This window comes from Neomonachus schauinslandi, chromosome 1 (genome assembly GCF_002201575.2).
Source record: "Neomonachus schauinslandi chromosome 1, ASM220157v2, whole genome shotgun sequence".
In the NCBI taxonomy this organism is placed as follows: Eukaryota; Metazoa; Chordata; class Mammalia; order Carnivora; family Phocidae; genus Neomonachus; species Neomonachus schauinslandi.
In genome coordinates, this window is record NC_058403.1 from 37,635,406 (window position 1) to 37,650,451 (window position 15,046).

Sequence of the window (15,046 nt, forward strand, 5' to 3'; positions counted from 1 at the left end):
TATATATATATATATATATATATATATATATATATATATATATATATATACACACACACACACACACAATGGAATATTATGCAGCCATCAAAAGGAATGAAATCTTGCCATTTACAACGACGTGGTTGGAACTAGAGGGTATTATGCTAAGCAAAATAAATCAATCAGAGAGAGACAAGTATCATATGATCTCACTGATATGAGGAATTCTTAATCTCAGGAAACAAACTGAGGATTGCTGGTGGTGGGGTGTGGGAGGGATGGGGAGGCTGGGTGATAGACATTTGGGAGGGTATGTGCTGTGGTGAGCACTGTGAATTGTGTAAGACTGATGAATCATAGACCTGTACCTCTGAAACAAATAATACATTGTATGTTAAAACAATTATCTATATAGTAGGAAGGGAAAAATGAAGGGGCGGAATCAGAGGGGGAGATGAACCATGAGAGACTATGGACTCAGAAACAAACTGAGGGTTCTAGAGGGGAGGAGGTTGGGGGGATGCGTTAGCCTGGTAATGGGGATTAAAGAGGGCATGTATTGAATGGAGCACTGGGTGTTATATGCCAACAATGAATCATGGAACACTACATAAAAAACTAATGATGTAATGTATGGTGATTAACATAATAAAATAAAATTTAAAAAAACAATATTTTCAGAAGTATTCTTGTGAGAAATATAGGAAATATTAGTAGCATATCTAGGATAACTACCATTATTAACCCATGGTGGTAGGTACTATTAGCTATTCCTATAATTTATAATTACAAAAGTATGTAAAATGTTTGAAGACAGATGTCCATGTTTCATTCATCCTTTCTTCCCTACAAACAAGTTTTGAGATGGGAATTTTTTGCAAGAATTTAATTAAAAGAGAACTATCAGTTTCTGTAAGTTCATAAAACTTATTTTTTAGATTCCACATATAAGTATGATCATACAGTATTTGTCTTTTTCTGTCTCACTATTTCACTTAACCTAATGCCCTCAAGGTCCAACCATGTTGTCTCAATTAGCAGGTTTTCCTTTTTTCGATGGCTGAATAATATTGCATTATATTTGGAATATATATTTTTTACCCATTCATCTATTGATGAACACTTAGTTTCTTTCCATGTGTTGGCTATTATAAACAAGGCTGCAGTGAACATGGGATACAGATATTTTTTTGAGATAGCGATTTTTTTTCCTTTGGGTATTTACCCAAAAGTGGAATTGGTGGATCAGGTGGTAGTTCTATTTTTAATATTCCGAGGAACATCCATACTATTTTCCATACTTGATGCACCAATTTATATTTCTACCCACATTGTGTAAGGGTTCCCTTTTCTCCACATCTTCCCTAACACTTGTTATTTCTAGACTTTTTGATGATAGGCATTCTAACAGGTATGAGGTGATAGCACATTATGGTTTTGATTTGCATTTATCCAATGATGAGTGATGCTGAACATTTTTTCATGTAATTGTTAACCACTTGCAAGTCTTCTTTGGAAGAATGTTTATTCAATTCCATTACAAAATTTTTAATTAAGTTATTTTTTGCTACTCAGTTGTACAAGTTCTTTATGAATTTTGGATATTTACCCATTTAGCAGATACAAGATTTGGAAATATTTTCCTCCTATTTTTTAAATTGCCTTTTCATTTTGTTAATGGTTTCCATTCTGTGCAGAAGCTTTTTAAATTTATTTTTATTTTATTTTATTTTTATTTTGTTTATTTTTTTCATAATCTCATTTTTTAAGTTTTTATTTAAATTCTAGTTACTTGGGGCACCTGGGTGGCTCAGTCGTTAAGCGTCTGCCTTCGGCTCAGGTCATGATCCCAGGGTCCTGGGATCAAGCCCCGCATCGGGCTCCCTGGTCCGCGGGAAGCCTGCTTCTCCCTCTCCCACTCCCCCTGCTTGTGCTCTCTCTCTCGCTGTGTCTCTCTCTGTCAAATAAATAAATAAAATCTTTAAAAATAAATAAATAAATAAAATAAATTCTAGTTACTTAACATTCAATGTTATATTAGTTTCAGGTGTACAGTATAGTGATTCAATACTTCCATACAGTACCGGGTGCTCATCACACAAGTACACTCCTTACTCCCCATTGCCTATTTCATCCATCACCCCACCCACCTCTCCTTTAGTAACATCAATTTATTCTCTATAGTTGAGTCTATTTCTTGATTTGCTTCCCTCTCTCTTTTTTTTCCCCTTTGTTCATTTGTTTTGTTTTCTAAATTCCACATATAAGTGAAATCAAATGGTATCCGTCTTCCTCTGACTGATTTATTTTGTTTAGCATAATACTCTCTAGCTCTATCCATGTCATTGCAAATGGCAAGATTTCATTATTTTTTATGGCTGAGTAGTATTCCATTGTATATATACACCACCTCTTCTTTATCCATTCATCAATCAATGGACACTTGGGCTGTTTCCATAATTTGGCTATTGTAGATAATGCTGCTATAGACATAGGGGTACATGTGCAGATGCTTTTTAGTTTGACATAGTCCCAGTTGTTCAGGACTTAATTTCAAGCTTTAATCCATTTTGATTTGATTTTTGTGTAAGATAGAGATTCAGGATCCAGTTTCATTCTTTTGCATGTGGCTGTCTGGTGTACCCAGCACTTATTGAAGAGACTGTCCTTTCTCCATTGTATATTCTTGCCACCTTTATAAAAAATTAATTGGCTATATATGTATGTGTTTATTTCTGGGCCCTCTACTTTGTTCCATTGACCTATATGTTTGTATTTATACCAATATCATATTTTAATGACTATAGCTTTGTAATATAGTTTGAAAGCAGGAAATGTGATGCCTCTAGCTTTTTTCTTGTTTCTTAAGATTGCTTTCCTGTTCAGGGTTTATCATGGTTCCATAAAAATTTTAGGATTGTTCTATTTCTGTTAAAGATGCCATTGCAATTTTGATAGGGATTGCTTTGAATGTGTAAATCACTTTGCTAGTATGGACATTTAATATTAATTTTTCCAATCAATGAGTATGTATGTGTTCTCTTTAATTTTTTTCATCAATGTCATAGTTTTTAGTGTATGGGTTTTCATCTTCTTAAATTTTTCCTAAATATTTTATTCTTTTTGGTGCAATTGTAAATGGGACTGTTTTCTTAATTTCTTTCTAATAGTTCATTGTTAATGTATAGAAATATAATTGATTTTGTATATTGATTTTTTATCCTGAAACTTTACTAAATTCATTTATTATTTTTAACAGTTATTTGGTGAGGTCTTTAGGGTTTTCTTAATATTATGTCATCTGCAAATACAGGCAATTTTACTTCTTCCTTTCCTATTTGGATGCCTTTTATTTTTTTCCTGTTTAATCGCTCTGGCTAAGACTTCCAATATAATGTCGAGTGAAAGTGTCCAGATACAGGGGGTAGGGTAGTGGGAGAAATGGGTGAATGTAGTACAGATTACAAGTTACAAGATAAGTAAGTTCTGGGGATGTAATGTACAGCATGCTGACTATAAATAACAATATTGTATTGTTTATTTTAGTGTTGCTAAGAGAGCAGATCGTAAACATTTTCATCACAAGAAAAAATATATAACTATGTGAGGTGATGGATGTTAACTAAAGCTACTGTGATAATTATTTTGCAATATATACATTTATCAACTCATTCTGTTGTACACTGCAGCGTTAGTTGTCAATTGTGTCTCAATAAAACTAGGAGACTAAAAGAGAGAACTTTAAGGAAAAACCTGTAGGGGGTGAGAAAAGCAGGAAAGGTGAGGGGCAAAAGCTTCAGATGGGTTCAGGCAAAACTGTCACAGTGCAAAGGTATAATTCCAAGTACTTCTATAAAAGGCTACTCCAGTAGCCCCAAAGCCATCCTCTAGAAATAGCAGGTATGAGCAATTCGCATCAGGATCAAGGCCAGAGGACTGCTATAATGACTCAGCAAATTACTTCCTTAATACATGTCTGTTTAGTTAAGCAGAATGAAATTAAATTATATTTGCAATATCTCCAAATCTCCTGAGTGAAAGCATGGTGGTTGTTGGTACCTTATAGACATTAGCAATCAATATATAAATATTTAGCAATCATTTGATTATTGATTATTATTAAATATTATTTAGCAAATGATTGCTAAATATTTATATATTGCTTGATTTATTTACTTCACATAATATGAAAACTTTCTTATTTTTCCTATCTATGTGCTTTAAATCCAATAGGCCAGAACCTGTTTTGTGGACAAAGGACGGTGGAGAATTGCCAGATCCTGACCGAATGGTTGTGAGTGGTAGGGAGCTAAACATTCTTTTCCTGAACAAAACGGATAATGGTACATATCGATGTGAAGCCACAAACACCATTGGCCAAAGCAGCGCAGAGTATGTTCTCATTGTACACGGTGAGTACTTTTTTGACATCATTATATGTGGAAAAATAAATGACCTGAAAAATTTTAAATTTATCTTTAGAATAATAAACAACATTTTAAACAGGTTTTCTTTTTCTTTCAGAAGGACTTTTCATAAAAGATTCACAATTACTATGTTCCAAGTCAAACTAATAAAATAAAGTTATAACATACACTAAAAATAAAAATTATTTTTGTAAAAGGTTTTCTTTATTACAAATATATGTGTGTTGGTAGTGACTAGTAAATAATAATGGTTTTCTTTAAATTTTGCAAATCAATGCTTTTAGTTATAAATCACAATCATGAAAGCTATATTTACCTTAAATTAGTTTTGGTTGTAATATCATAAAAATATACTTTATTATCACTATAACTGGCTTCACAAAGAATGATAGCATGTTACTGAGATGCAGCAAAGGCAGGTGTACAATATTAATAACTTCATTAATTTCTTATGAACAATGATTTTAAACAGTCACAGACATTTTTTCTTCACTGCACTAATCTCACAATTGGAGTAAATATAACAAAAATGGCAAAATAAATAAATAAATAAATAACAGTACCTAAGACTGAGACAATCTCTGTTTTTTCCAAACCTCCAAAAGCCACAATTGTTGCTCATGTTATAGCTTTAATATATTGTTAGATAGAGATGAACTTTTATGAGATTGATAAATAATGCAATAAAAAAATTAGGCAAGTTTCTTTACTGCAAGACTTCTCAGAGTTTATTAAATATGCCAGGGTATATTGCGAATTTCCAAGAAAAAGAAGCATTAGAGAATGTAAGATATTCCTCATATTTCACCATGAAAACCTTTTCTAAGACTCGTATTATGTTTACACAATATTACAGTATTCTGAATGAGTGCTGTATAAAACATGATGCTGTAATAAATCCAGTGTATCTTAAAAATCGTGAAGAGAGTATAGTTGATGTCTTTCCCATGAATCTAATTATAAAATGTGATAAGAAGCATGAATTAGTTCTGTACCTTTCCAAAAAAGAATTTGGGGGGGGGTTGGGTAAAGTCTAATTCTTTGTGAAGAGATTTTATTTTAGGGAAAAAAATTAATACAGTTTGTGTTTTTTCCTCAGGTATTTATTTTGTTATGATACAGGACAAAATTGGAGAAAAAGAATATATTAAATCAATACACAGCTTTCCTATTCTCAAATTACTTTCGTGTATGCAGTCTCTCAATTCTTAACACCACTTTACTGTTGAAGGCAAATGAAGGCTTGCAGTAAATAGACTGCCCACATATAAACTCCTTGAAGATAGAGCTGAGAGATTAATTTCTAGCATCCTATGAACTGTGCAGATTACAACTTTTAGAAAAGATCAGCCTAATCCAGTTAAATTCATAAATTGGAACTAAATGTGTTAAAAGCCTGTAGACACTCCCTGCCAGGCTTCCTGCCAGAGAGGGTCTAACAAGTCCTGGGCATGCCAAGAAGATAAGTTAGATCCTTGGAGCAGGACCCAGGAGTAGATTTCAGTTCATGCTGACCTGTGTGTGTCATCATGCAGTCATAGAAGTGAAGTCTGATTCGCTCTGAGCTTTCCAAGTGCTTCTCACTAACAGTTGGGGGGAAACTGGGGACATTTTATCTAGCATGTCACATTGTATCGAAAGCAATGTGACATAAAAATATAAAGAATTAGAAGGGAAGTGATAGAAAAAATAACGTACTTTAGATGAAATGTATGCCATTTTTTTTTTTTTTTTTTTTAAGTAATTCAAGTGGAGCAAATGCCTATGTTTTCCCAGTGTTTGCAAGCTAGCCAACAGCATGATTTCCTAAATAGCCAAGCTACCTTTAGGTATTTGGCAGTTGACATATTTCTAATAAATACTTCTCTAACCACTTTGTAAGAAGTCATTTTTGGCTTTGCTTTTTGAACTACAACTCATCAAAAGCACCCCATAGATTAATGTTATTCATGCTGCTAGATAAATGCTGTGAAGTTCAACAGTAGTTTACCTAGGATTATTGACACAAGTAATGAGAGGCTCAATGAAACAGTGAAACCATATTACACTGTGTCTAAAAAGGGCTCCAATTGGGTTCATTACAAAATAAAGGTTTTTTTTCCCCTTTGCACACAGGGTATAATGTTTCATTAGTCACTGGTTGTATAAATATAAAAAGCTACTCTCTTCTGTTAATGGTTTGGCTGTTTCAAAACCCTACTAAATGATGAAATTTGAGTGGCATTTCGATCTATAATGAATGCTGTATGCATTTTGGAATGGAGTGATAAGTGATCATTTGTGAGAACTTTACCCTTTTATCTTTTACACCAAGGTTGATTTTACATTAGCTGTGATAATTTAATATAGCTCTAGCACAGAAGGGCCTTTCCTGAGCTGAGACTCTGTCTTTGGCCCTACCACAGTTGCCTACGTTCTATTGATTCTTAACTTGATGGAGGTCTGAGCACTTTCCTGTGAAATCATCTGCTATCTAGATGCCATCCTAAATGGTTAGATTTTATTCTTTGGGTGTCAATGGAAGTACATTATTTAAGTGTTATCACATTTAATTGTTAACAGCACTGACATTATGTGTTGTGGACACTGGAGAGTTTTTCTCCCCCCTCCTAATTACACATTTACAAATTTCAGCTTTAGAACTACAGATGGTAATTTGAAACTGCCAGTCTAAAATTCACCTGCAGTGAAAGGTCTAACAAAATTTAGCATACAAATACTTGTAGGGTAAAATATTATACTTATGAAATATTTGTGCTGTGCAAGTTCTATCAGAAAAGAAAGTGGCATTTTTCATTAACAAGCTCAGAAATGGAAAAATTTATCTGTTGAATTGGTAGACTTAGTTATATATATACTATTAATCCATGTGAGCAGAATGTTTTTTTTTAAATTTAAATTCAATTAGCCAACATATAGTACATCATTAGTTTCAGATGTAGAGTTCAGTTATTCATCACTTGCATATAACACCCAGTGCTCATCACATCACGAGCCCTCCTTAATGCCTGTCACCTAGTTACCCCATCCCCCACCCAACTCCCCTCCAGCAACCCTCAGTTTGTTTCCTAGAGTTAAGAGTCTTTCATGGTTTGTCTCCCATTTTTTTGCCTCTGCATAAAAATATTGAAGTCATTCTCATATTTTCATTCCTATCATGCTATTTATTTTTTTAGAAGGGCTGATTATTTCCATGTTAATGGTGTTTAAACATACTATTCCATTGCTGTTTTATTATTTGGAGAACTCAGACCAAGAGAAAAATTCATTCATTCAACAAATAAATATTTAGCACTTAACTACCAAATACTAAAGCACTATAGGAGCAAAGGTGAATAGAACTCAAGTTTAAAATTTAACATGGAAGATAAGGTAAGCATTCAAGTAGTTATAATACCAAAATAAAAGAACTAGAGGAGGATGGACATACAATCCTGTAGCTGTTCGGAGTCTTTGAGAGTGTGATCCAAGTGTCAATAATTAAAAAAAAAAAATAATAACACAGCACTTCTGAATTGTTCAAAGACAAATGGTATACATCATAAATGGAAGTAGCCATCACAGTGCCAAGTGCATACATGTGCAGTAAATCAAATTATTATTATTATTATTATTATATTACTAGTAGCCTTAAGATACCAAAGGAAATCTCAATCCAATCTCAATCTCTGGTGAAAACCTTACCCAAGAGTTGCATACAATTTAGTGACCAGAGTCTTCCCTGAATGGTACTCAGAGCATAAATTAAGTTATGTCTATTAAAGAATGAGACAATTGTAAATTCTTGCTAACTATGCAACAGAGGATATCTTAAAAACTTAATAGTATGGCAAATTAGTTACATAGAGAGTACAGGATAAAAGTTATAATTACTCAGAGTGCCTGGGTGGCTCAGTCGTTAAATGTCTGTCTTCAGCTCAGGTCATGATCCCAGGGTCCTGGGATCAAGGCCCACATCAGGCTCCCTGCTCAACAGGGAGCTACTTCTCCCTCTCCCACTCCCCCTGCTTGTTTTCCCTCTCTCGCTATCTCTCTCTCTGTTAAATAAATAAATAAATAAATAAATAAATAAATAAATAAATAAATAAATAAATAAATAATAAAATCTTTTAAAAACTTTAAAAATTATAATTTTTCTTATTTCTCTAATGTAGCATCAAGTTCAGAGGGTTTGAAGATAAAATATCTTCTCTCCAAGCAAAGACTTCCCAGATACACGTCTTCCAGTATAGGGAACATAGCAGATTCCTTTCCATCACACAAGGAATAGCTGCAGAGAATTATAGATGACCTTAGGCTAATCTTATTTTGTGGATAGAAGCAACACACGTTCTAATATTTATTTGTCATCAACTGGTGCAAAATATATGTTCTTTTGAAAGTGTCAGAAACATATAGCACCTGGGAAGTTTTGAGAAAGAATAGGAGAGTGAGAAACACAAATCAGTACATTTCCTCCAAATCTTAAATTTTTTTCTTTCTCCGCACTCCCAGTGCCTTTTACCTGCCTTCATACTCATCCTAGAGAAATGTGTAACCACTCCTCAAAATACAAATAGAAGTAGAACAGAGATGCTGGGACTCCTTAGTATCACCTGCACGCTCAAAACCCTCCTCAGGATTTGGGAAGAAATACAGCAATACAAGTAGAAGAAATGAGTAGCATATTTTTTCTTCCATCAGTAGTGGCACTAACTGTGTCAGGTCCAGATCGTAGGAGAGAGTTCCAGAGAGTCCGATGAGAATTTCAGTGGAGAACCCACTCCACTCAGAACCAGACTCAGGGTTGTCTCAGATGGTCATAACAGAGTAGAGATGCACTCTTCTAGAAAGGTTTGCATGACATTTCCTATCTCTCTTCAAACATATTCTTCCTGTTACCATAATAACCCTTATATGCAATTTAAAATTCTTTTGCCACTGCTATAATATTCCTTTACTTCACTGTTTTTCTACTTATGTGAATAAGCTTTTGTAACACTTCATTACTTGTTCATTATCTTAACTTTTCTAGTTTTAAATAAAATTACCCACTACATACCCTAGCATATTTTTACTTTTATGTGTACATATTTTGCTTTTCTAGCAAATGTTATCTTAATGACATAAAAATGAGTAAAATTCTCCATAACTAGTATTATCATAGTAGAAAGTAAAAAACAATAAAAAGGTTCTTTATGTTCCTGACAGTCACTGACTTGATATCTCTAAAATATCACTTGACAGTTATGGTTTGTTTTATTTGTTTGATCATGTATCTATTGAAATGAATACTGATGAAAAATATGATATTGCTTTTTTTTTTATGTTTCCAGGATAATTTACCTCAGAAGTAACACAAACACACACACACACACACACACACACACAATATATATATAGGATCCATCACATTTTATTGTTAGTTAATAAGAACCATTATAAAAAGAGTGTTTCAGATTTTTAATAGTAAGAGGGAATATTACTGCTAGAAATACCTGTGTATTTTAGTCTAGTGAAAGGTATCAGGCTATTAAATATGCCTTTTCAGCTTTTAAAAATCAATACAACTACTATTTTCATTTCACTCGGCTTTTATTGTAAATAATAAATATCAAAAATACTCAGAGAGATGGGCATACACACAGATATTGCAGACTTCTGCATCAAGCCAAGCACCTAACTTTGTTGCACATTTAGACATACATCTTTTTCAGAGACTATACATACGTGCAGACTCGCTTTCAATCTTCAGTGCTGATTTTCCCTTTCACTTGATTTGTTTACTGTGAGAGAGAGGCAAATTGAGTCATGGAGGGTGGACTTTCACTTAAGCAAACATCTCCTTCAAATATTTCACTAGAGTGTAGGATATAAATTCAGTTACTTTAGGGTTATTGGTACCTGATCCTAAATTTAGCAAAATAATTAATGCATGTACAGGTGAATGGGGTAATAATTATGAAACAGATTGGGAATATCATGAACTAATATGCTAAACTTATTTTTAAACTTATCTTACCATAGAACTGAGCAAATACAATTATAATACATATATTTCTAGTCTTGCAGTATATGTTACACATATTCATGTCATGATTATCAATGATTTGAAAACTATTGAGAAGGCTCATCACATGAAAAGGCAAAATGCACTTCAATGCTTCCTAGTGAATATGTAGCTAGACTAAAAAGTTGGCAGTAACGTGTACATTTCCTATTACATTTATGTAGCAATGAAACGTTTAGAAACAATGAGAGGCTACATGATTTTTTTTTCCCTCTTAGTTGTAATGTTAGGCAAGGTGATACAGATCACTGTGGAACCAAAAGAGTGAATCTTTGGGCTCATATGGGTGGGTGGGCAGTGAGAAAGAGAAGCCTGGATTATGGACAGATGCACAACCTAGTAAACATTAAAAAGAGATTCAGCTAAAATCTGTTCCCTCACATGGAAACAGACCTACCAGTTGGTAAATTAATTCTATGTACTCATAATGAGCATTTTTCCTTTGGAGAAGCTTTCTTTAGAAGCATAGATAGGAAAATACACAGGGAAGGAAGAAAAGGAGAGAAAAGACATCCATATGGAGCAACAAACAATGCGCTAGTGGAAGAGCCCTATGGTTGCTGCTCTCATCTGTGGTGGAGAGTTTGCAGACAGTAAACTAGTTGGACGATTCTTAAAACTGTACCTACTTTAATCGCTGAGATAAAGCATATCATTTCTGGACATGAATTAAATAGGGAGAGCTGTGATGCCTGTGGGAAAGGCATACCTCTCTGACTGGACGAATGTGCTCTTGAACTCTGCAGAGAAAAGGGGAAAGGGATCAGATAGTGGAGTCAGAAGCACTGTTTCGTTATAAAACATTTAAAAAGTTGCATATGAGCAGGCATACTGAATACAGAGTTGAGTTATAATTCCATCTCTTTGTTTTAAGATGAGCGTGAATTGGCTAAATTAAGGTTTTACCATTCAGAGTAAATATTTTGTTCTAAGATGCCACTGTGAAGTAAATGTTTCTATGGTACCTCCATGGAGCACGGGCTAAACCGTCCATGGGGAAAACCCTCATTCCTGCCTGGATGGAGAAGAGTCCAACACCCAACAATTTTAGCACCTTAGCTATCTTTTCTTGTGCTATTTATACATAATCTTTTCTATCAGTTGCAGTAAGGTAAACAGAAAAAAAGAATCCATGACACTCAGTCTTTCTAGATTTTTTATATGGGAATAAGGCTAGGTCGTAGCTTTACAAGGATGTATAAAGCTCTTCTACTCAAACGTATGAGCATTAATTGGCTCACTTGTTAGAGAATTGAAGCAATATTCAAGTCCATGGGGGGGGGAATTTAGGCATTTGTTTATAGAAATAATGGCACACCCAACTAGAAGATACAGATCTTTCATAAACCGCACTTTGTAGCTTCTCAACACTGTAGCTTTTACTAACATTGTAACAGCACATCATGTGCTTATTGCAGAATCTAAGAACTGTCCTAACTCCTCTTTACCTTTATCTCCAATTCATCAGTAAGTTCTGTTGACACTTTTTCTAAACCGTGTGTTCAGTATGTGCACTTCTCTCCTTTATTCTCTCTAGCCTAGACTAGAGAGACTTCCATGTCTATGATCTCTTTCCCACACAGCTGTAGTATATAAATGTTTTAAATACATATTCCTTCATATCTTTCCCCTATTTAAATTTTTCCAAAGGCATTTCATCACACTTAGCGTAAAACCCAAATCCAATTAGCCTCGTTTACTAACCCTGCATGATATGCCACTACCTGCATTTGTGACATCTCACCAGTCTCTACCCAACCACGTCTGTTTCCCTGGTCCTCCTTCAACTCCTCTAAGACATCAAGCCCATTCTCTCTTTAGGAAGCTTGCCTCTGTCCAGAATGCTTGTCCAGGAAGTACAAGGTGTTCTGTCACGAATGCGGGTATTTGCAAGAATGATTTCTTATCATTCACATCTTGTTTAAATGAATCTTCTGAGAGAGACCATTTTTGTCCACTCCAATCTAAAATGGCCCCAATCATGCATCACTTAATTTTAATTCTCTGCAAGTCATTTATCATTATTTGGTATTTTAGTTGTATATTTGTATATGTGATTTTATAAATGTGTATATATACATATATGTATGCATTTATGTTTATATGTGTATATTATATGTATGTATCTGTACATGTGAATATATTCTGTATCCACCCAGGAGATTATGATTTTCTTGAAAGCAGAGATCTTATGAGTCTCATTCATCTCTGTATCTCTAGCTCTTAGAACTTAGTATATCTCTGTCGTTGTCTCTCTCTCCCTCTCTTTTCAGCAGAATAAACTTTAGTAAAATAATATATATGTATATACGTACATACATACATAAACACTCATATCCACATATATTCATATATGTGTGTGTCTGTGTGTATACTGCCCTTCTGAGCAAAATTAGGGAAACTGATATTCAATCTTTGGTCACCAAGGTCAAGACCTTTGGGTTTCATCTCATATTTGGTAAAGAAATGAGATATATTTATTTGGCACTCCGTATGTAAATGGTGCCTTATACAGTTAAGCAGTGCACAAAATGGACAACTGTGTATAGAAGAATTAATATCTTCAATAGAAATCCTAGAAATTCCACATATAACTGAAACCATATATTGTATATAAGAAATAGTGCAGAGGATCATAGGGGAAGGGAGGGAACACTGAATAGGAAGAAATCAGAGAGGGAGAAAAACCATGAGAGGCTCTTGACTCTGGGAAACAAACTGAGGGTTGCTGGAGGGAAGTGGGTGGGAGGATGGGGTAACTGGGTGATGGGCATTAAGGAGGGCATATGATGTGATGAGCACTGGGTGTTATACACAACTGATGAATCATTGAACACTACATCAGAAACTAATGATGTATTATATGTTGGCTAATTGAATTTAAATTTAAAAAAAAAATGAAAGAAAAAAAGCAACCCTCGAAATTAGAAGATTTATGCAATTGACTTCACACGTCTAATTTTTTTTTCAAAATTCTGTGATTATTGCTTACTAAAAATTGAATTTGTTCTTTGGAAGTCTATAACATCACTTATAAAGATAATATTTATTTCTGGCCAAATATATATTTTTTTCTGAAAATCATATCACAATGCTATACTACCTAATATTTCATTATTTCAGGAAATCTTTCTTAAGAATCTACTATATACAAGTGCTTGGCCAAGCACTGCTGATCCTGTAAGAGATAAATAAACACTCCCTATTATGCCTCGACTTCTTAGTAAAAATTAAAAAGTGAAAAGTTTTCACTCCTGTGCTTCACCATGATGCAACTTCAGAGATGTTTTCAGGGTCCCTTCATTATTTGGAATATTCCAAGAGACATATTCAGGAGAATATGAAGTTCCATGGTTAGAAATGTTTTACTTTGGTAAAATATTCACTTTCTTACTGAGAGCATATTTTAAATGTCAATAACTTGGGGAAGGTTATCAGTTTGTATAACTAAATCCCAGGGGAGAACCAGTTGATTTAATAATCTGTTGTAAGGTTAGGAAAGACCTTGCTTTGTGTGAGAACTCTGAACATTAGGGATGTGGGTCAGTATCTGGATTTCTCAATCAGTACTTTTCTACTAGATCACGTGTCTCCTACGTGTATTCATATTTGCTTTGAGTTTTTCTTTAACCAGTGACAGAACTATTCTCCCAAACAAAACTTTTATCCTCACAGAACTTAAAGTATTTGACCATATCATCTGATTTACTTTCTGGCAAAGTACTTTTAAGAAAGAGCTCATCACATTGAAGTAGGTGGAGCTTAAATAATGTAGGATCCTCCACTTGGAAGGATTTCTTCTTCCTACTTTAAATTTTACTTCACTTTTGTCAGTTTGGAATGTGAAGGGATATTTTAAAAGAAAAAAATGCATCCATTTTTTTCCAAACAACAGGCTGATTTTATTCATAAACTTTCCTTGTAATTACATGGAACTGTTGGTTACCACCTACAGTTTAAAATTGCAGTACTTTTCATTTTTTAAAAGCAGCCTTTTTTTTTTAATTATTATTGCATGAGGATTCCATTTAGTATGTGAAGCCAGTGGAAGCTATCAGAGGGATGAAAAGGGGATTCATTCAAATCTAATTTTGAGAAGGGTTCCTTTTTATGAAGCAGATGAGGTTACCATATGGCTCTTGAGGAGGAAGCATGCACCGGCAAGTTGAGGCCTTGTCAGCCTGGTGGTTGTCATTTAAGTAAGAGCCTTGGTGCTGTTATCTGTTCTTATGCTATAATCCAAATAGGCTGCTACATGTAGCTGAACATAATGGGAACAGATAAACGTCCTTCTCTGCACAGGTAAAAACGCCAATACAGTACATTTTTCCTCTTACAATTGCTTCCAATGGCAGTGCAATTATCAGTAAGAAGGTTAAGGATGCCCTATTATTTCTTAAGGTTAGGAAATGTGAATAGCTTCTTTCAAAAAGACACTTCTTACCTTAATACTTCTAATATATGAGTTCTGACCCGTCTGTATCTCCACTAATAATCCTTGGTTTGGACTCACTCTTGATTACCCTTGGACCACCCTGGGGAGTTAGTGACATAAAGCAGAAAGAAAGTAGACATATGGAGTCCAGAC

General features: G+C 34.2%; 1 protein-coding gene across 1 annotated transcript in view; it reads left to right on the forward strand.

The window, feature by feature from the left end:
• CADM2 (cell adhesion molecule 2) overlaps positions 1 to 15,046 on the forward strand; it is a 253,313-nt gene that overhangs the window by 166,706 nt on the left and 71,561 nt on the right. The window contains exon 7 of the mRNA XM_044913865.1: positions 4,216 to 4,394. Coding sequence (XP_044769800.1) covers positions 4,216 to 4,394 — 179 coding nt within the window. The remainder of the gene's footprint in view (positions 1 to 4,215; positions 4,395 to 15,046) is intronic.